This window comes from Schistocerca nitens, chromosome 4 (assembly GCF_023898315.1).
Source record: "Schistocerca nitens isolate TAMUIC-IGC-003100 chromosome 4, iqSchNite1.1, whole genome shotgun sequence".
In the NCBI taxonomy this organism is placed as follows: Eukaryota; Metazoa; Arthropoda; class Insecta; order Orthoptera; family Acrididae; genus Schistocerca; species Schistocerca nitens.
This window is the reverse complement of record NC_064617.1, coordinates 390002934-390025076: the sequence shown is the minus strand read 5'-3', so window position 1 is coordinate 390025076 and position 22143 is coordinate 390002934. Positions and strand designations below refer to the sequence as shown.

At 43.0% G+C, this 22143-nt stretch overlaps 1 protein-coding gene across 1 annotated transcript in view; it reads right to left on the bottom strand.

Moving 5' to 3' along the window:
- The window catches only part of LOC126252077 (28S rRNA (cytosine-C(5))-methyltransferase), an 87151-nt gene that overhangs the window by 5406 nt on the left and 59602 nt on the right, over positions 1-22143 (bottom strand). Inside the window, exon 5 of the mRNA XM_049952929.1 lies at positions 9719-9891. Within this exon, the coding sequence (XP_049808886.1) occupies positions 9719-9891 (173 nt within the window). The remainder of the gene's footprint in view (positions 1-9718; positions 9892-22143) is intronic.

The following is a 22143-nucleotide window of genomic DNA, read 5'->3' as shown; positions in this document are numbered from 1 at the left end:
ACAAAGCACTTGTTTAAGAGGTTTGAAACACTACATGCACTTGTTACCAATAACTCATTTATTTTTAGAGCCCACCTGTCTCTGTAGATTAGATTAGATTAGATTAATACTAGTTCCATGGATCATGAATATGATATTTCGTAATGATGTGGAACGAGTCGAATTTTCCAATACATGACATAATTAGGTTAATTTAACAACATACTTAAGTTAATATAACAACTTTATTTTTTGTGTTTTTTTGTTTTTCTTTATTTTTTTATTTTTATTTTTTTAATATTTTTTTCTTAATTTATATCTAAAAATTCCTCTATGTAGTAGAAGGAGTTGTCATTCAGAAATTCTTTTAATTTCTTCTTCATTATATCCCATACAGTTTTTATTTTGTTGCCTGATACAATAATCTTTTTCTCATAATACTGATGCTTTATTTCTGGATCACATGCTTCAATATTTTGCAGTATTCTTTGCAACTTTTTACAATGCTAACATCAGAGCTGTTACTAGGTAGTAGGTACAATCTCCTTTTTGTCCCACATATCTTTATTCCTTGTGTAATACATGGTTTATTTTTTGACTTCTGTTTGACTTGAGTTACCTTTAGGGGAAAACAATTTTCAAAAGTGGAAGCAACTTTATTAATGAATGCTCTGTATTTTCTGTTTTAGTCAGAAATATCTATCCAGTTCATGTCTTTGAGGAATCTCTAAATATTCTCAATTTTTGACTGATTTATTACCCTTCTGTGCTCAGATTTAATAGATTTTTTATCCTCACAAGTTTCAACATTTAACGAAAGATGCTGCATGTCATGATCAGGTAGTCCATTTGATATTGGTTTTTTGATATGACATTTTTCCATTATGAAATACTACTTCTGTTGCACAAGCTTCTAAGTGCTGCTCTGAGCAAAATTTATTAATATCAATATTCTTGAAGTCAAAATAGTTTCTGATAAATGTGGCAACTCCTCCTTATTCCACATTTTCTCTGCAAAAGTAAGAAGCTAACTTGCATCCTGTAACATTTAACACATGATGTTTAGAGAGGAAGATTATATCAACCGGTTTGCTCAATTCTAATTCTTCCACACAAATAAGTAACTCATTAAGCTTACCCCTTAATCCTTGGATACTCTGATGCAATAAGGATAACTGATTTTGTGCACTGTCTGGATTACAACTGGATAAATCTAATTTTTCTGTCAATTTTTGAATATCTCCAGTTTCAATAAGGGGCTGTTTGCATGAATTGTGTACATTAAAATTTGCTTTCTGGCTGCCTGTTTTATCAATATGAATGTCATTTTCAGCCCGTCACCCTACCCTGAAAAAACTGCTGTTCTGTCACATCACCTGTACTGTACCACAGGTATGTTACCAGTTGTGATAGTGCCCTCACTTAAGTTATTTGCTACTAGACAGACAGTTTTCCCTTCCCTTTCCTGTTGAGGTGAAGGCCATGCCTAGTGCAGTCCCACAATGATATGAGACCCTAGACCTGAGCCAAGCAGTTGTTCCTCCTCTAAATTAACTCTCCTAACACAAGAGTTTAAATGGGGCTGGTCATGGCACCTCTGGACTGATACAAGTCCAACACCGCTATGTCTCGTTGCTGACGCCATCTTTACCCGGTCACGCTCAACTGAAAACTAGGGTCCCTGTCTATGCTGCTGCCCACTGCACCTACTATTACCATGGTGTCTTCCTTTGTGAAGTCTTTGCAAAGTGAACCTACATCCTCTATCACCTGACCCAGACTTGCACTAGGTAAAACAGCCTCATGAGCTGGTAACCTACTTCATCCTGCAACAGTTGGCCAACACCTCTACCATGTGAACTACCTAACAACACAACTTTCCTCTTCTTCTTCTTCTTCTTCTTCTTCTTCACAACTATTTCTGATTTCTTATTTCTCAAACACTTTTTGAAAGTTCGCTGTGTCCTACCTAGTACTACATCTACTTGTGGCTCATCAGTTTCCCACTGTGACAGCAGATCAAACCTGTTTTCTACACTGACAACAAACCTGTCTGAAGAAATCATATTCCTATTTCTTCTGTAGCCTGTTGTCACATCCCACACTCTTTTCCCTTCTCACCTCTTAATCTTTCCAGATCTTGTTTTGTCTTATCTAGTTCCACCTGAAGAGCAGCAATTTTCTCCTCTTGTCCCACTATCTTCCTATCTCTACAGCAGATTGTACACAACCAATGAGCCTTGTTTTTTCCCCAATTCCCACACCACTACAGTCATCCATATGAAAGAAACTGTAACAACCCTCACACCATACCCAAGAACTATCGATCCTATGGCAAGTAATACATTTCTCACTCATGGCAAACAAATTTTACCTTTAGTCTAAATAAACCAAGAATATCTTCCTAGACTATTCAATTAATATATAAAATTTCTTAGAAAGTATAGGCCTAAAGTTTGGATTCTAATTCAAAATTTCCAGAGAAATAGAAACTACGTAACTACACAAAAGTAAACAATTAGCTGAGCCTACACTATATGCAATTTTCACTTATTCCAAAACTTTTCAAAAAATGGCTCTGAGCACTATGGGACTTAACTGCTGAGGTCATCACTCCCCTAGAACTTAAAACTACTTAAACCTAACTAACCTAAGAACATCACACACATCCATGCCCGAGGTCCAAACTTTGCACTTCGGCTACTTACTAGGGAATCAAATGGATAGTGTGTAAGACTAAACTAACAACACAAACTGTATTTTACTGAAATAATCACATAACTTACAGTATATGATAACGTAAACAAACCTAGTCCAAAATTCACACCTATGAAATGTTTTCTTTTCTGAAAAATACGCAAATAAATGTGTAACCTCCAATTGATGGCTTACAATAGATATTAATTTACTTATTTATGATATACTATTGCCTTAATTAATTGCTGTTACACAATTAAACACTTATCTTTATGTGAGGTCTGAATTGATATTGTGTGTGAAATAAGCAAGTTATGTTTAACATGAATGATTATTGCTGAACCTGTGCTGATTCTTGGAGATACGCTTTTGTCTTCCAAGATCCTCAGAACGTCCAAATTTATAATTTGCTCTTTGAATCTACAACAGATGGATACTAAGCATATTGGTCTACAGTACAGTACATCCATTCTTTTATCTTGTTCTATAAACAGAACTCTTTGCCAATCTCATTCCTATAACAAGTAGCAGCTTAGTTTGCATTTCTAAATATTTCCACTGCATGCTCTAACACATCTACATCTACCTCAACATTCCCACTCTTCAAAACCACACTGAAGTGAATGGCAGAGGGTATTTATGATCTAAGCTGTATTAAGAAGTCTTCCCTTTCCATCTGTGTGTGGAATGCAAGAAGAATTACTGCTTAAACACAGCTGTGCACACCAAACATAGTTCACTATTGTCTTCGTGATTCCTAAAGGAACAATATGTAGAGGGCTGTAGTATATTCCTAGATTCCTCACTTAACAGCAGTTCTTGAAAATTTTTAAGTGGACTTCCACAGGATAGTTGATGTCTATCTCCAAGTACCTGACAGTTTATGTTCTCAAAATTTTCACCATGCTCTTCTGTGTGTCATACAAATCTATGACCATATGTGCCACCCTTCTTTAATTTTAATTCTGGTTTATAGTGATGAACCCACAACTCATTTTCTGTGATTATTCTGTTGAAGATGGTTAGTCTAAACTGCTGAGAATCTGCAGAATACTGATGTCACCCTTTTGTGAACATTCATAGCCATGTGACCCACACTTGACAAAACTAAAGCTAGAACCAACAACCAAAAATAACTATTACTTGCACCCTGGGAAGAATTTTGGCTTGGTCACAATACATTAATGGTTTTCTTTTTCTGTTGCTAAAATGCAGACATTATAATCTGCCAGTCAGCTGCGAGTGTAAACAAACTAGAATTATGACTGCCAGAGGGGAGAGGAGTGGTGCAGGGAAAAATTCCTGCCTCCCCATCTCAGCATTTTTATGAAAGCAGAACAGACATATGGTCACAGGGATTATCAATCCCTTCTGGTGTTGTGATGGTCATAATTAAACTCCTTGATGAACTAACTTCAAAATAAGAAAAGAAAACAATGATCAAGGCACAACACAAAGCAATCACTAATGGCTACTGTGCAATTACATGTTGAGGTTTGCACGATCAACAAGACATTTCAGGTCCAACCTCTGCTGCTATTTGACCTGCTGTTCAAAACACCTGATTCCTAAAACTGTCATGTTAAATGTGTCCATATTATAACAATTTTTGAACTTTAAATAGTAAAAAAATGTACACTTTTCTTTGTTCTAAGATTCTAGGTCCCACAGCTGAGTACTATGTTGCATTATGTGGCATGTATTTTACACAGACAATTCAACCACTCATGATTGCATGGTGCCTGAGCACAGAGCGCACTGATGCCTTGTGTTCATGTACCTTTTTGTTTGCAAACACATTCTTACACAAATTATCTTTTCAAATTGAGCTTCACCAGATAATATGCAATACCAGTAACTGAAAACTGATTTCACAATGAAATAACGTCTATCGAGTAATTTTGGGTTTTTACATTTTGAAACATATTTTGTTCCTATATTCACATTTATTGCAAAATGTGAATTTTCTCAGGTCCCCAGTCATAGAGAAAGCCTGGATAATTTTTGACTTACTCTCATATTTTCAAAGCTCATTCAAGGGAATAGAAATTGTTTTGTTTGGCTCGTCAAATACATCCATACTTACCTCCAGTGCTGCTTTTGGAGGCTATCAATAGTTGGTTGTACATTTCTCTCAAATGAAGATACAGATGGTAATGTAAGATGACAAATATAAATTCAGTGAATTTTCACTGAAGTTCTAACAGCGAAAAGTCATGCTGTTTCCCAAATAGTTAAAATTAACTATTTTCTTCTGTGTTGCCCCTTACTTGTTTTAATCAGGGATAAGTGGATAACTATTGAAACATCTATCTGGTAAATAATAACAGCAGCAGATGACCAAAATAAGATTAACTGAGAAAATAATGTGAGTGCTGGAATGAGATATAAGAGAAGGCTTGGTGATTTTTTTAAAATATGCCCACAGCAACATAAACAACTTTGTACATTAAGATTCATTGACACTGAGGGTTTACAATACAGGATGAAGAATATGAGGTTTCACAACAAACAAAAAAGGCTACTTGCATTCCAAAGAAGCTGTTTGTCACCGAGTTTAATTTTGAACAGTGTTGTTACAATGTGACAAACTTCAGCTGGCTGTCAATAAATTTCGTGGCTGTGGTCAATAAGTTTACTACAGATTATTTCTTGAGCTACATCTGAAAATGTGGATTCATCATGGTTCTGGCTCGAAAGAGTTGAGAATGATAATGTAATTAGTGTATTTACCAAATACGTTCAATTAGTGATGGCTGTCTACAAAGTAGAATCCATTTAACTGCTGCTCAAACTTTTCTGTGTGTTGTTTTCTGAGAGCTTACACAGAACCTCGGGCATTTTTCACTTCCAGAGAAAAACAACAACTCCTACCTAGCCAATCAATTTTGAAGAAAATTGTCACACCATAAAGTAAAAACAACCACACAGATAAGTAGTAATGCACTAACATGAACAGTTCCTCTTTAGATCTCAATAAGTTGACTTGTTTGTTCTCATTAACACAAATTAAATGAAGAGTTTAGAACAGATAGTGTGAGGAAGTAACATCTACATTTTAATGATCACTTCTAAAGCCTGTATTACAGTAAAAACAAATGAGTGTGTGCACCATCATCCAGAGAGCATTTAGGTACTACACAGGAGTGTTAACTGGTCAACAGCTGTGCAGTGTTTATAATGGTCTTTGAATGTACTGGCTTCTTTATATATAGATACATTACTCAAATGCAATTTAAGTGATGTTTCATTCATTTGTTCACAAGCAATAAAGGTTTAAGTAAATAATGGTATCGCTACATACAAAAAATAAACCCACAACTCATGCAAGAAAGAGTGCTAATAAATTTGGTACTGCATATTTCTGTTTAGGTGCTGAAATTAGCTTATGTATCCATAAATACAAGATACAACAATCATCAGGGGCACTGAGTTGATGCCAGGCACATGAACTAGACTGAAAATTATGCTAACTTTCGAATAATTCTACCTCGAGGAAGAGTACATCGTGTGCCATCCCCCTCCCCCAACACACACCTGTATGACTACCTTATGCCATCTGCAGTTCTGAAGGTTGACTGGGGTGAAAGACTGATGGGTGGAGTGGGTCAGGGGACAAACGAGGTAAGGGGTGGGAGGGAGTGTTGGGGAAGGGTGGCTAACTGCTAAGAGGGAGGCAGCGAGTGCACAAGATAGGAACACAGGAGGGGGAAGTAGCAGGTGCACAGGATAGGAATGCAACACAAGCACCAGTACCAGTGAGTTGGTATAGCACATGACGACGTGGAGGAGTGAACTTGAAGTGGATGACAGAGCAGAGAAATTGGAAATCGTGGAGAAGAAGATGTAGGTCCAGTACAAATCAAGTTAGATCCTGGGGCAGGTTGAAGGATGGTGGTGGGGGTGGGGGTAGGGTTGTTTTGGGGAAGGAGACCAGACAGCAAGGTCATTGGTCTCATCGGATTAGGGAAGGATGGGGAAGGAAGTCGGCCGTGCCCTTTTCAAAGGAACCATCCCAGCATTTGCCTGGAGAGATTTAGGGAAATCACAGAAAACCTAAATCAGGATGGCCGGACGCGGGACTGAACCGTCATCCTCCCGAATGCGAGTCCAGTGTCTAACCACTGTGCCACCTCGCTCGGTCGGGGGTAGGGGTGGGTGTGGGTGTGGATATGGGGTCCAAGAGAGATTGAGGCCAGCGGGATTACAGGAATGAAAAATGCATTACAGGGCAACTTCCACCTATGAAGTTTAAACAAGCTGTTTCTGCTCACAATCTTTCCTGTAACTTGCAAAGCAGTATTCTGCTCAGTTAAACATGTCATTCTTTATGTAATCTGACAATGCTGATTTCGGACTGAAAGGAGTTATGCAATAAAGGCAAACTAGTCTGAAAAACAGAGACAAACTCACAAAATTCAAAACATTTAGGACAGGAAAACAGCAACGTACGTCACTTAGGAATGAAACAAATAGGAAGAGAAGGAAAGTCAAAGCAAAACAGCTACAGGAAAATTTCTAATAAATCGGAAATAAAATGGTCCTAAGAAAAGCTTGTTCAGCATATAGGAAAGTCAAAACAAGTTTTGGTGAAATTACAGGGTGTATAACTGGACAAGAAAAAAAATTCTGGATATTTCTCAGTTACAAATTCACTTTTTCCTGGGTGAAAATATGCTTTTTCTATGTTACGTGACAATATATTTTCTCTCAGAGCTGTAATTAACTTATCAATTCTTTGAATGGTAAATGTTTTTCACAACAGCACAGAACTTCCCTGCACTTTTGGAAATGAAATCCAGCGAACACAAAGAGTTTTGAAAAGATCTTTTGATGCACGGCAACATGTAAATTGCGTATTTTCACATTACAAAATTATATATATACAAATTCCACCAAGTACAGCACGGTAGCTTCTGAAGTACTGAAATTGAGATCGTGCTGCATGATGCACTTTTGCCAGCCGATTATAGTTCATGTCACGTGATGTCACCAGCCAACGACAGCATATATTCAGAGCATAGGACATATGATCTCTAGGTCGTACACTTTTAGTTGGCCCTCTTCGATCAGTGGAAATTGGCTGTCTTTGTACCACTCTGAAATACTTTCACTCATTGCCAACCTTAGCTACGTAAAAATATTGTGCTCCTTAACAGTAAGTAGCCAGTGTGACTCTAGTCTTCAGCCAAGTGCACTGCTGTGTGTAGTGATTGTTAATATTATTTACAAAAATAAGTGAAGAGGCTGTACCTGGCCCTTCTATGACTTGTCATAAACTTCTGTGTCACTTGTGTGTCAGATTAATTCATTATATGTTCGTTTCTTTTATATCCTATAAGCTGGCTGCTTTGGGAAAAGCAGGTGAGGTTTGTCTCAGCAGCCAATGTACATGAGCCAATCAGAAGCTTCTGCTCCCAGCATCCTCTGTTCCAGACCCAAATAAAAGTGTGCAACCAACCAATAGCAACATCATTCTTAAGTAGTGTGAAAATACAATTAGGAAAATTTAATGGTTTAAATTAATATTTGTACAGTATAGTTACAAGAAAAAGCTTAGCTTTTGCATATAACATTGGTCATCAAACATTTTATTTCCCTGAGGTGTTGCTAGGTGGGATCCTAATAGCAAAGCAGGATTAAAAATTTCAGTGCTGTGCACCGCACATTTCATGGGTTACCTGGATGAATACATGTTCCATTAGGCACCTCGACTTTTCCACAGAAAAGCTGGTTATGTTTGAAATTGCTCAAGAACTCACCTCACAATTTTTTTGAAGGCTAATTACACTATCTGCAATTGTTATTGCATAGTCTGTAATCTATGACAGAACTAAAATAAATATGAGAAACTAAGCTTGAAGTGTGGTCTTTTTTAGTGTATGGTATCCTTTAAGAAACATCTAACACAAATGTATCATTAAAATTTTAAATAATGACGTAACGGCTGGTCTTCTGGCTCTGAAATTGTTCTGAGTGGCTGGTCGTCAAAACGTTAAGTTTTGAATGAGCATAAAGTGCTCTGTGATTTAAGAAATTCATTGCACATACTGACCCATGCATAATTCACCTTGCATAGAAAGAAATTTACTTTTGAAAGTAATGCCTCTCAAACAACTATTCAACATATTTTCCTGCGACCTGCTAGAAATTTAAATAGTTGTGATGTTACACTCATAAAAAGCAGTTTTATTACAAACTACTGCATAGTCTTCATCCTAATGCATTTGACACAGTTTGCTGTTGACAGGCACTTGGGTGTGCACTGTGTTTTGATGTTATAAATGGCGCATTTTCTTTCCAACGGAGGTTTTATTTTGGTGTTGTTTTGTTTATATTTATTGGTGCAGTATTATTCTGTAGTAAAGGCTTAAAGTAAAATTCTCTGTAAGGGTATTAGTTCTTACCAGTCAAAATTACAAAAATTTAACTGAAAATTAAAATAATGAAAAGTTCATGGAATTCTAAAATACTCCCATGTGTTTCCAACATGAAAAGCTCCTCACATTTTTCCTGGATTTCCCAGGGTATATAAACCCTGAATTAAAATCAAAAAGTGCCTACATTGAAAGTGAAAGTGGAATTCAGTCATTAAATGCATAGGAGGCTGGGAAAAAGTGTACATCGAAGGCTTCTACGAGGGGGAGGAACTGTCTGATTATGCGACAGAAGATGAAACAGGAGTCAATATGAGAGACATGGAGAATCTAGTATTACAGTCAAGAGTTTAACAGAGCCTGCCTTCAATGGCTCAGCACAGCATATTTTGACCTAATGAATATGCAATTGGACAGGTCAACCCGTACCAGTTTGTCTAAGTTTCCCCATACACAATGAAATCTGGTTCCGTGTGAGACCTTTCAACCTCATTATGTGTGACAACATTTAAACAATAAAATGTGTCTATTAGTAATACTGAAATTTCACATTTTGAAGGTAGACACCAGTCAGCCATTCTGTCATCTTTAGATTTTAGTTTTCGAAAATGAAGTCCCCTTTTGATACAAAGATGACACTTAATCAATACTTATACTCATCTTACCTGAACCAGAACATGATGGATCAACAAGAATATACTCTACACCAGGAACGTCACTGCTGCTTATGCTCAGCGAATCACCAAGCAGGGTTTCGACACATGTGGCACCAGATAATTTTACTGTATTCTTCAGTATGTCATATCTTTTCAGATCACGTTCAACTGCATATATTTTTCTGAAATGAATAAAACATAAAAACATCTTTAGAGGTTCAGCCATATCAAACTCGGTTTTAATCGCGAGCGAGCGTGTGTGTGTGTGTGTGTGTGTGTGTGTGTGTGTGTGTGTGTGTGTGTGTGTGTGTGTGTGTGAGGGGGGGGGGGGGCGGCGGCACAGACATTCTTGTCTTTCCAAACACATTATTGATATAAATTTTGGAAAGTGACATGCATAGAGATGAACCAAATGTCCATATGACTAAGTGATATTACAAAGAAGCATTGGAAAACATGTTCAAAAATTTATTCAAAACTGAACAAAAAGACTGAATCTGCAAATATCAATCATTGTCCTCTTGTTAGAGGTTACCTTGTGTTTCCACTATCTTCAAGATGTCTTTGGACTCACATATTTTTATGTCTACAACACTTAAATAAATAAAATTTTTTATTTGTGGGGATCCACAGCTTCCAGATGCTTTAAAAACATACACATGATCCATGGTAAACTGTAATGTGATGTTTATTTAATCGCGCAGTTAGATAATTTAGACTAAGCGCCATTGTCAAGCATATTTGTAACATCTGTATTTCACAGTATGATCTTAAAAGATGTCACGTAGTGTGGATTCTTTCATAAAATGACAGAATATGGAGACCTTTTACTTTTAATTAAAAGTGATTTGAAAAGGACATGAAATTCAGATGTTACAAATGTGGTTGACAATGATGGTCAGCCGAAATTAACTAATTGCACAATTAAATAAACATTGCATTACACCCTATGATGAACAGTGTATACATTTATCAACCTAAATAAATACTTTAAAACCTGTTGCATAGGGCTCGATGGAAATATAATTGATACCAGTGTGTCCATCCTTGTACTGTTTCATTTGTTAATGAAATGAGGAAAAAATGAGTGTCTGCAGACTATTATATGTCTCCTGCTCTCTCTTATTTGATGCTCATGATCCCACTATGAACTACACTTGGGAGGAAGAAGAATTGCTGCACGGTCTATCTCGGACATGTGTTCTCCAAATTCAGTCAACAGATTTTTGTGATGACAATGTCATGTTTCTTCCAAAAGATTCCCCTGTAGCTCCCTAAGCACCCCCATTACACTTTTGTGTGGGATGAAGTAACCTGCAACAGTCCTAGCAGAATATGTCTGCATTTCTCCCATGCTTACTTCATAAGGACTCAAAATGCTGGAACAGTACTCTAAAATAGGGCACACTAGTATCTTAGATACTGTGTAGCATGTTAAGGTTACAGTGTCATAGAGCTGTTCAAACAAAAATACTTCAACATTTTTAAATTTTTTTTTTTTTTATGAATGCAGTTTAGACTGTAACATCAGGGCATGTCTTTGGCTAGGACAATGTGGATTTCTTAATTATCAACGCAGATAAAGTGAGCTACAGAAACTACTGCAAAATTCTAAACAAAGTGAATGCTCATACGTACTTGTTTACAGGACAAAATTAGTCAGTTGTGTAAGATAACCAAAATTATGTGTAGTGTAATACGTGGGACAGTCAGTCAGCAAGCCCTTCAATACTGTCCTTAATTTTAATCACAAAGAAATTAGGGGTAATTGGGGTGCTGTAAAGACCTTCGATGAACATTTTCCAAGTGTCTCTAAAAAGGCAGGTTGTGAGTAGCTCTTGATGAGATAATGGTTACCTTCAAACAACAATTTTCCATAATTTGTGATGAAATGATTGTATCTCCTACAACCAATTAATAACTATAGAGAACATGCCCAACTGACAATGTCTTGAGTAAATTACTCAAAACTAAATTACAGCAATTTTTAGTTTTTTTTTTTTTTTTTGGTTTTAGGGCGCAAAACTTCTATGGTCATAAGCGCCCAGCCCGTGACTTAAGAAACAGTAAAAAACCAAAATTGAAAACCAGCAGCAATGGGAACAAAGTCATAAAATTGGAGAAACTAAAAGCAGAAGGAATACTTAAAAATCCACTACAGAAAGGGGTGGTTGTCCCCAAAATGGCTTCAAATGACTGACGTCATTTCACTGTCACTAATAAACTGGAGAACGCGGTCGGCTGAGCGCGTGTCATCTGCTAAAATCGACGATAGATCAGGCGATAGCTGTAGACGGGAGCGTAACGGATTAAAATAGGGGCATTCAATTAAAAGGTGTCTGACCGTCCACAGCTGAGAGCAGTGGGGACAGAGTGGGGGAGGATCACCGCTTAAAAGATGTCGATGGCTAAAAAGACAGTGCCCTATCCGGAGTCTAGCTAAAATTACCTCCTCCCGACGACGCGTTCGGGAGGAAGAGGTCCAAGCGCAAGGAAGGGCTTTCACTTCCCGCAATTTATTACGGGGAAGTGTTGACCAATGTGCATGCCATAATTGAGCAACTTTGCGACATAAACCGCTCCGTAGATCGGTGAAGGGAAGCGACTGAATAGCTGGCCGAGGAAGAGAGACGGCAGCCTTGGCCGCTATATCGGCCGCCTCATTCCCACAGATACCAGCGTGTCCCGGGAGCCAGAGGAACGCCACTGAGATGCCTCCCAGGTGGAGCAAGCGCAGACAGTCCTGAATCCGGTGGACCAGAGGGTGCACAGGGTAAAGAGCTTGGAGACTAAGGAGAGAGCTGAGAGAATCCGAGCAGATTACGTACTGTATCCGCTGATGGCGGCGGATGTAGTGGACAGCCTGGAGGACAGTGTAAAGCTCCGCAGTATAAACCGAACACTGGTCGGGAAGCCGAAAGTGATTTGGGGTGTCGCCAACAATATAGGCACTCCCTACACCTAACGATGTTTTCGAGCCGTCGGTGTAAATAAATGTGGCGTCCGTCATTTGTGCACATAGAGCAGCAAATGCCCGACGATAAACAAGTGTAGGGGTACCATCCTTGGGAAATTGACAAAGGTCACGGAGCAGGCAGATCCGGGGACGGAGCCAAGGCGGTGCTGTACCCCAAGTTGTCAAGAAGGTTTTAGGAAAGCGGAAGGAAAGAGAATGGAGCAGTTGACGGAAGCGGACTCCTGGTGGTAGTAGGGAGGAGGAGCGGCCTGCATACCCTACATCAAAGGAGGCGTCGAAAAAAAGGTCATGGGCTGGATTAGCAGGCATGGAAGACAGATGGCTAGCATAACGACTCAGGAGGACTGCTCGCCGATTGGACAGCGGAGGTTCAGCAGTCTCAGCATAAAGGCTTTCCACAGGGCTAGTGTAAAAAGCTCCAGACACTAAACGTAATCCACGGTGGTGGATAGAGTCGAGACGCCGAAGAATAGACGGCCGAGCAGAGGAGTAGACTATGCTTCCATAGTCCAATTTCGAGCGCACTAAGGCGCGATAGAGGCGGAGAAGGACCACTCGGTCCGCTCCCCAGGAGGTACCATTCAGGACACGGAGGGTGTTATGGGATCGCAGACAGCGAGCCGAAAGATAAGAAACGTGGGAGGACCAGCACAGTTTTCTGTCAAACATAAGACCCAAGAATTTAGCGACGTCTGAAAACGGAAGGTTGACAGGACCTAGATGTAAGGAGGGCGGAAGAAACTCCTTACGTCGCCAAAAATTAACACAAACGGTCTTACTGGGTGAGAAACGGAAGCCGGTTTCGATGCTCCACGAGTGGAGGCGATCGAGACATCCTTGAAGACGTCGTTCAAGAAGGCTGGTCCGTTGAGAGCTGTAGTAGATCGCAAAATCGTCCACAAAGAGGGAGCCCAAGACATCAGGAAGGAGACAATCCATAATTGGATTTATGGCGATGGCAAACAGTACAACACTCAGCACGGAGCCCTGGGGTACCCCGTTTTCTTGGGAGAAAGTACGGGAGAGAGTAGTGTTCACCCGCACCCTAAATGTGCGCTCTGCCATAAATTCGTGAAGAAAAAGGGGCAGCCGGCCTCGAAAGCCCCAAGAGAACAGTGTGCGGAGGATGCCTGTCCTCCAACAGGTATCGTATGCTCTCTCCAGATCAAAAAATATAGCTACTGTTTGGCGTTTCCGGAGAAAATTGTTCATGATGTATGTGGAGAGAGCAACAAGATGGTCAACTGCAGAACGATGCTTTCGGAATCCGCATTGGGCTGGTGTTAAAAGACTGCGGGATTCCAGCCACCAAGCTAAACGGTAATTGACCATACGCTCCAAAACCTTACAGACACTACTCGTGAGAGAAATGGGGCGATAGCTAGAGGGGAGATGTTTGTCCTTTCCAGGTTTCGGAACGGGAACGACAATAGCTTCCCGCCATCGTCTGGGAAAGGTACTGTCGGTCCAAATTCGATTATAAAGGCGAAGGAGGTAACGCAGACTATGGGTTGATAAATGCAGCAACATTTGGACATGGATACCATCCGGTCCTGGGGCGGAGGAGCGAGAAGAAGAGAGGGCATGTTGGAGTTCCCGCATGGAGAAAACAGTATTGTAGCTTTCGTGATTTTGAGAGGAGAAAGCAAGATGTCGCACTTCCGCTGCACGTTTCTTCGGGAGAAGCGCTGGCGGGTAATTTGAAGAGCTCGAAATCTCAGCAAAGTGCTGACCCAATGAGTTAGAAATTGCGACGGGGTCCACTAAGGTATCATGCGCGACAGTGAGCCCAGAGACCGGGGAGAAACTAGGCGCGCCTGAGAACCGTCGAAGCCGACTCCAAACTTCCGAGGAGGGAGTGAAGGTGTTAAATGAACTAATAAAGAATTTCCAGCTTGCCTTCTTGCTATCGCGGATGACGCGACGGCATCGCGCACGGAGCTGCTTATATCGGATACAGTTGGCCAAAGTAGGATGGTGACGGAAAATGCGAAGAGCACGTCGCCGCTCACGTATTGCGTCACGGCATGCCTCGTTCCACCAAGGAACTGGGGGGCGCCGGGGCAATTCGGAGGTGCGTGGTATTGAACGTTCCGCAGCTGTAAGAATAACGTCGGTAATATGTGTGACCTCATCGTCGACGCTGGGAAAGCGACGGTCATCGAACGTCGCGAGAGACGAAAAAAGTGTCCAATCGGCTTGGGCAAACTTCCAGCGTCGCGAGCGCATATATGGCAGTTGAGGCTGCAGTCTAAGGACACATGTAAAGTGGTCACTCGAGTGTGTATCATCAAGGGCGAACCATTCGAAGCGCCCAGCTAGCGGAACAGTACCGACCGCAAGGTCCAAATGAGATAAATTTGTCGTGGAGGCAGACAAAAATGTGGGGACCCCAGTGTTGAGGCAAACTAGATCCGCTTGGTGGAAGACGTCGAGCAATAGTGAGCCACGTGGACAAGGATGTGGAGATCCCCAAAGCGGGTGGTGGGCATTGAAGTCCCCAACCAGCAAATAGGGGGGTGGAAGCTGACCAAGAAGATGAAGGAGATCAGCTCGTGCCATTGGTGTGGACGATGGAATGTATACAGTACAAAGAGAGAACGTGTATCCAGAAAGCGAAAGACGGACGGCGACAGCTTGGAAGGAACTGTTTAAGGGGATTGGGTGATAATGGAGAGTATCATGGAGAAGAATCATGAGTCCTCCATGGGCTGGAGTGCCTTCAACAGAGGGGAGGTCATATCGGACGGACTGAAAATGAGGGAGAACAAAGCGGTCATGGGGACGCAGCTTTGTTTCCTGAAGACAGAAGATGACCGGCGAGTAGGATCGTAAGAGGATCAACAATTCATCCCGATTGGCTCGAATGCCGCGGATATTCCAGTGGATAATGGACATAGGGTGAACAGAAAATGGAGGAATGTGACCAAGGGTGCTGTCAACTCAACGACTGCTCAGAGCTTGCGACCGAGAGCATGGAATGGCATTCAGCCGAAGGCAGAAGATCCTGATCCATAGGCTGGTCAGGAGCAGCTCCAGCCACCAGCGATCGGCCGGTTGACCGGCCACCAGCAGTGCGCCTCGGCGACACAGAAAACGGCCGAGGGCGATTTCCGCCAGGTGGTGCTGTAGATGGGACACGCCTTGGCGGAGAAGGAGAGGAACTGGGTTTCTTTGTAGCCTTCTTGGAAGTATGATGTTTAGATGAAGGAGGAACTGATGGTTGTGAAGTTGCGGTACGTAAAAAACTCTTCACGAGTATGCTCTTTTTTCGAAGACTTGGCGTCGGACTTTTGGGCTCGAGATTTAGCAGAACCCGACGAAGAGTGTGCCATAGAGTGGGCAGGCGAAAGTGGTGAGGTTGAACGGGCGATCTTTGCGCTGGCCGATCTGACGACCGTGGTACTAAAGGTGAGGTCGCAAGTCTGCGTGGCCGCCTCCTTTGTTGGCTGAGGAGAAGCAAGGACAGTGCTGTATTTTCCTGTCTGAGGCACGATGGGCTGTCGACTGGCAAATAATTTTCGAGCAGCAAAGGTCGACACCTTTTCCTTCACTCTTATTTCCTGGATGAGCTTTTCGTCCTTAAAAACGGGGCAATCTCGAGAGGAAGCAGCGTGGTCACCCATACAGTTGATGCAGCGAGGGGATGGAGGTGGACAAGCACCCTCATGGGCATCCTTGCCACACGTAACACATTTGGCCGGATTGGAACAGGACTGGCTGGTGTGACTGAACCGCTGACATCGATAGCAACGCGTAGGGTTTGGGACGTAAGGGCGAACGGAAATTATCTCATAGCCTGCTTTGATTTTCGATGGGAGTTGAACTCTGTCAAATGTCAAGAAGACAGTGCGGGTTGGAATGATGTTCGTGTCAACCCTTTTCGTAACTCTATGAACAGCCGTTACGCCCTGGTCAGACAGGTAGTGCTGAATTTCTTCGTCAGACAATCCATCGAGGGAGCGTGTATAAACAACTCCACGCGAGGAATTTAAGGTACGGTGCAGTTCCACCCGGACAGGGAAGGTGTGGAGCAGAGAAGTTCGCAGCAATTTTTGTGCCTGGAGGGCACTGTGTGTTTCTAACAACAGGGTGCCATTCCGTAATCTGGAACAAGACTTTACAGGACCTGCAATTGCGTCGACACCTTTCTGAATAATGAAAGGGTTGACCGTGGAGAAGTCGTGACCTTCGTCAGACCGAGAAACAACAAGGAACTGTGGCAACGATGGAAGAACCGTCTGTGGCTGAGACTCAGTGAACTTACGTTTGTGAGCAGAAATAGTGGAAGGTGAGGAAACCATTGCGGAAGAATCCCCCATGATTACCGGCGTCTCCGATGGCGCGCTCCTCCCTTGTGGGGGCCCTAGGGCACACCCGCCTTAGGTGATTGTTCACACCTCAGGTCACACCTCCCGACAAACGGACGGAGGGACCAATCGGCACTTTCGGAAGGTATCAGCTCGGGTAATCACCCCTCCCTGGGCCTGGCCGTTACCAGGGGGTACGTACGTGTCCTACCTGTCTACCCAGGGTGGGGAATTACGCGTTACCCCGTCACCCGCTACGCATGGAAGTGCGTGGGTTGGCCTTCAGACACGCACAGGGAGGAAAAAAGAGAAAGGGAAAGGAAAGAAGAGGGGGTCTCAAACGCCGCAGCGGAGAAAAGGGCAAAGAGAAGAGGGAAGGAAAAGAGAAGGACAAGGGTAGGACGAGGACTTGCAAGCGTAGGAAGCAAGGAATTTCGAACTGTTTCGAGCGTCCGTCTCCGGACGTAGGCACAAACTAGACTCCCAGAGGGGGAGAAAGGGAAGGAAAGAGCCAGAGGTGAGGGGGGGGGGGGGGCGAAGATGGGGGACGGGGAAGGATGCGGAAAGGGAAGGTATGCAGCCCGGAAAGGAAGGAGGGCCACATTAGCTCGGGGTCCCGTGCTCGCTACGCACGTGTCCACAAAAGAGTTGTGGACCCCCTGGGGGAAGCAATTTTTAGTGAATTGCTTTACTACTTTATTGATGACTTTGCAAATGTAAGTTTTCCAAGTAAATAATTCTGATAAATTCATGTTTCTTTCACATGTTAATATAAGCACAGCAGTATAATGTATCTGCCTGGGACTGTACAGCTTTGCATACCAGGCATATATTGTGGACTGGCACCTCTCTCTCTGTAAAGTTCATTTCCAAGATGACAGCATCTTTTGCCAGTCCTGAATCCATTGAAAAGAGCTCCGACACCTGTCGATGCACTGGAGTCAGCTTGGGCAACTGTGGAGATTCCTTCTCCTCTGCTGCCTCTGACACCGCTTGTTACCAGCCTTTTCGCAGCAGCCTCTGCACTGGGCTGCTGTTAACCCAAGTGACTGTGCAGACACCTTTACCTCTGCTGCCCCCCCCCCCCCCCCTGCACCCTCCCCCTGACACCAGCCATGGCTGTAGATGACTCTCCACCTGCTGCCACCACCTCCTGCACCACAGCTCTCTTGTTATCCTAGTCAATGCTGGCCCTGTTCCAGACAGCCCTATCACTGGCAATGCCAGCCCTTCCGTTGGCAGCCTTGTCACCACCATCCCTATCATGGGTGGCCTTGGTGCCATTGCCTCCGGTTTGACTGCTACTGACCCTACTGCCACCATAGGTATCCCTGCTTCATCCCACACCTAGTTTCCTGTGCCTCTTGGGCTTGCTGTGCATACATGCTTCAGCTGGGATTGCTGTGGGTTGCTACTTCTGTTGCTGTGGTTTGGTTTTGACAATCCTGGAAATTTCACCACCTCAGGCAATGGGCAATGACGGATGACAGCCCCCCACTCCTGGTACCCGGTTGGTCTTTTACTATGCTGATCCTGTCTGTCTATCCGTCTAAGATTTTTCAGGTCTCCAGTCAAGGTAGCCTTTTGGTGGCTGCATTACGCATCACATGCCTCACCATCATGTCAGCACTGTTTTCTTATAGCCAGCCACAGTTGAGGAAGTGTCATGGTTATTGGTCAGCATTGCCTACCAATGCCATTTCCAGCTCTCCATTCCTGGGGTGCCTTCTCGTGGCAGCAGCCACTTCACCTTTGAGCTGGCTGCACCATGTATTTTAGGAGTTGGGAGCGGGGGTTGTATAAGGGTGGACGAGTATATTGTGTAGGTTTGGTGGACAGTGGAATACCACTGTGGGAGGGGTGAGAAGGGTAGTGGGTAGGACATTCTTGATTTCAGGACATGATGTGAAGTAGTCACTCACCACCTCCCAAGGACTATACTGCTCTAAAAACCAGGAAAGTATTATGGACTGCCACCTCTCCAAGAGGATGTGAATAAACAAATCACATAAACATAATTCACCCAGCTGTTTACAAACCTAACCTCACATGGCTTAGGCTGTTTACACTATACCTTCACATAGCTTCCACAGAGTCTGGCAGTTCCAATCTCGTTGACAGGCAGTGTTCTTATTGTGATAGAGCGCACTGTAGTCAGAGATCCCTTTCTCATGCCACATCATGAGTCCATTCAGCACTGCTGGTATCCCTCTGCTGGAGAGTATTCAGGCCACCGCTGGACCTTGCTGTGGCCAGTAGCTCTCATCTTGGATCCACCAGCAACCCTCTGATTGGACTTACTGCCCCGCCATAAAGCACCTGTTACCGGTACTATCATACTAGCTGCAGGCTGTGAAAAAATCACTGAAATGACAAATGTCATATTGGGTAGTGTGCTCAGAAACTGGGTGGTCCAGCTGTTCCATAGTAACAGTTTGTTGGTAGCCATTCAGGTGGACAGGCAACTTGTTGGTTGTCTTACAAACACAGAATGCAGTACAGTGGCTGCAGCTTAGCTTGTAGGTCACATGACTGGTTTTGCAGGTATCCATGCCTTTGATGGAACAGGTGATGCTTGTGACCAGACTGGGGTAGGTACTGGTGGGAGGAGGTATGTGACAGATCTTGCATCTATGTCTACAGCAGGTATATGAGCCATGAGGCAAGGGGTTGGGAGCGGTGGTTGTATAAGGGTGGAGAGGATATGGTGTAGGTTTGGTGGACAGTGGAATACCACTGTGGGAGGGGTGAGAAGGGTAGTGGGTAGGACATTCTTGATTTCAGGACATGATGTGAAGTAGTCACTCACCACCTCCCAAAGTTCCACCTTACGACTAAAGAGGAGCATTCCCCTCGTGACTCAGTACTCTGCAGGACTGGAGCAACTGAATCACAGTCTCTGCCATGGTTTCAACTACCTCCATTGTGCCCTGAAATCAGGAATGTCCTACCCTCTATGTCTGGCACCCCTTCCATAGTAGTATTCCACTGCCCACCACACCTACACAGTATCTTCGTCCATCCCTACACAACCCTGCTCCCAGCTCCTTGCCTCGTGGCTAATCTCTCTGGAAGAGACCTCTATGCAAGATCTGTCCTACATATCCTCCCACTACCATCCACTCTAGCCCGACCATAAACATCACCTATCCCATCAAAAGCATAGCTACCTGCGAAGCCAGTCATGTGACCTACAAGCTAAGCTGCAACTACTGTGCTGCATTCTATGTGGCTATGACAACCGACAAGTTGTCTGTCAGCATGAATGGCCACTGACAAACTATGGCAAAGAAACAGCTGGACCATCCAGTTTCTTAGCATGCTGCTCACCAAGATACCACGATGTTCTTCATTTCAGTGACTGCTTCACAGCCTGTGCCATCTGGATCCTTCTTACCAAGACAAGATTTTCTAAAATGCAGAGGTGGGAACTCTCCTACATTCCCGCAACCCTCCTGGCCTCCTCCTTTGTTAGCCATTATCCTTTACCCACCTATCTCCTTCCATGTTCTCATTCCAGCACTAGACAGCCCTCTATTCCACCAGCACACACACAATCTTTACTTCTCTCCTTCCCTGTATGCTCCCACAAGCAGCACTTTACCATTCCCCACCCCTACCCTGCTATCCCTCCCCCTCCCCGCCCCAGCCCCCTCCTTACCACCTAGATTGTTTCTAACACTATGTGCTGCTGCTCGCAGTCTGGGCTCGGCACCCAGAGACTGTGGTTGTGTGTGTGTGTGTGTGTGTGTGTGTGTGTGTGTGTGTGTGTGTGTGTGTGTGTGTGTTTTGTGATTCCAATGAAGGTATTTTGGCTGAAAGCTTACTTATTTGACAGTTTTTTTTGTTGTATCTATCTGCGACACAGCATCTCTGTTACATTGTGAGTAGAAACCTGTCCTTTTCATAATACTGACATTATTCCATCCTGGATTTTCCAATGATAAAATGTGTGTTTATTAACTGACTAAAGAAATTGTATTTTTCTCTTTTCATGTAATGGCTGACCACATGGAGAATGTGTGATGCCTCTGAAGACAGGCTGCACTGACAAATACCTGGTCACAAGCTGTGGTGTGGTGAAGACCACTGTCCCTCAGAGCAATGTTCATGTCATAACTTTATGTTAATGGAATTGGATTAAATGGAGTCCAGTTTATCAGATAAGCTTGTTCATTTTAATATCTACATCTTACATCAATAAATTATTTTATCTTGAAACCTAAGAAAAATAGTTGATATAGATTTTAATATATAGAACTTTATGAAATAGAGGGAAATTGATTTTGTTCGAAGAACATATTTTAATTTTTGTTATATACTGGAGCCTGAAGAGGAGTTGATGGGCCATATGACAAAAGATTGGTGAATATTCAGGCAACTGAAGACAACTTTATGAGAGAAGAATTTTGTTTAATATTTTTGAATCATATGTAGGAGTTCCATGCTTTTCAGCAGTGATTTAATGAGTGGTATTGATGACAGATACACACTCATAAGCCAGAACATTATGGTTACCTTCATAATAGATGGTATGTGCACCTTTGGTATGGATAACAGCCGCGACACATTGTGGCATGGAAGCAATGAGGCCTCGGTAGGTTGCTGGAGGGAGTTGGCACTAAATCTGCACTCACAAGTCATCTGTTCAATCAGGATCACATCTGGTGAGTTGGGGGTCAGCATGCTCTACTGGAACTCACCACTGTGTTCCTCGAACCAATTCGTCACACTCCTGGCATCGTGTATTATCTTGCCAGGGAGTATGATACTCCCTGGTGCCTTGCTCAAGCTCCACTGGATCCATGGATGACCACGTGAATGTTCCCCAGAGCATATTGGAGCCACTGCCAGCTTGTCTCCATCCTGTCACATTAGGTGTCAAGGAGCTGTCCCCTTGAAGACGGATTCGCTCCCTCACATTGGCATGATGAAGAAGGTACTGGGATTCACCAGACCATGCAATGCTCTGCCACCATGCCAAAATCCAGCGCCAGTGGTCACATGCCCATTTCAGTCGTAGTTGCCAATGTCATGGTGGTACAAGCATAGGTCATCAGCTGTCGAGGCCCATCATTAAGAGTGTTTGGTGCACTGTGTGTTCACACACACTTGTACTCTGACCAGCAGTAAATTCTGATGTTAGG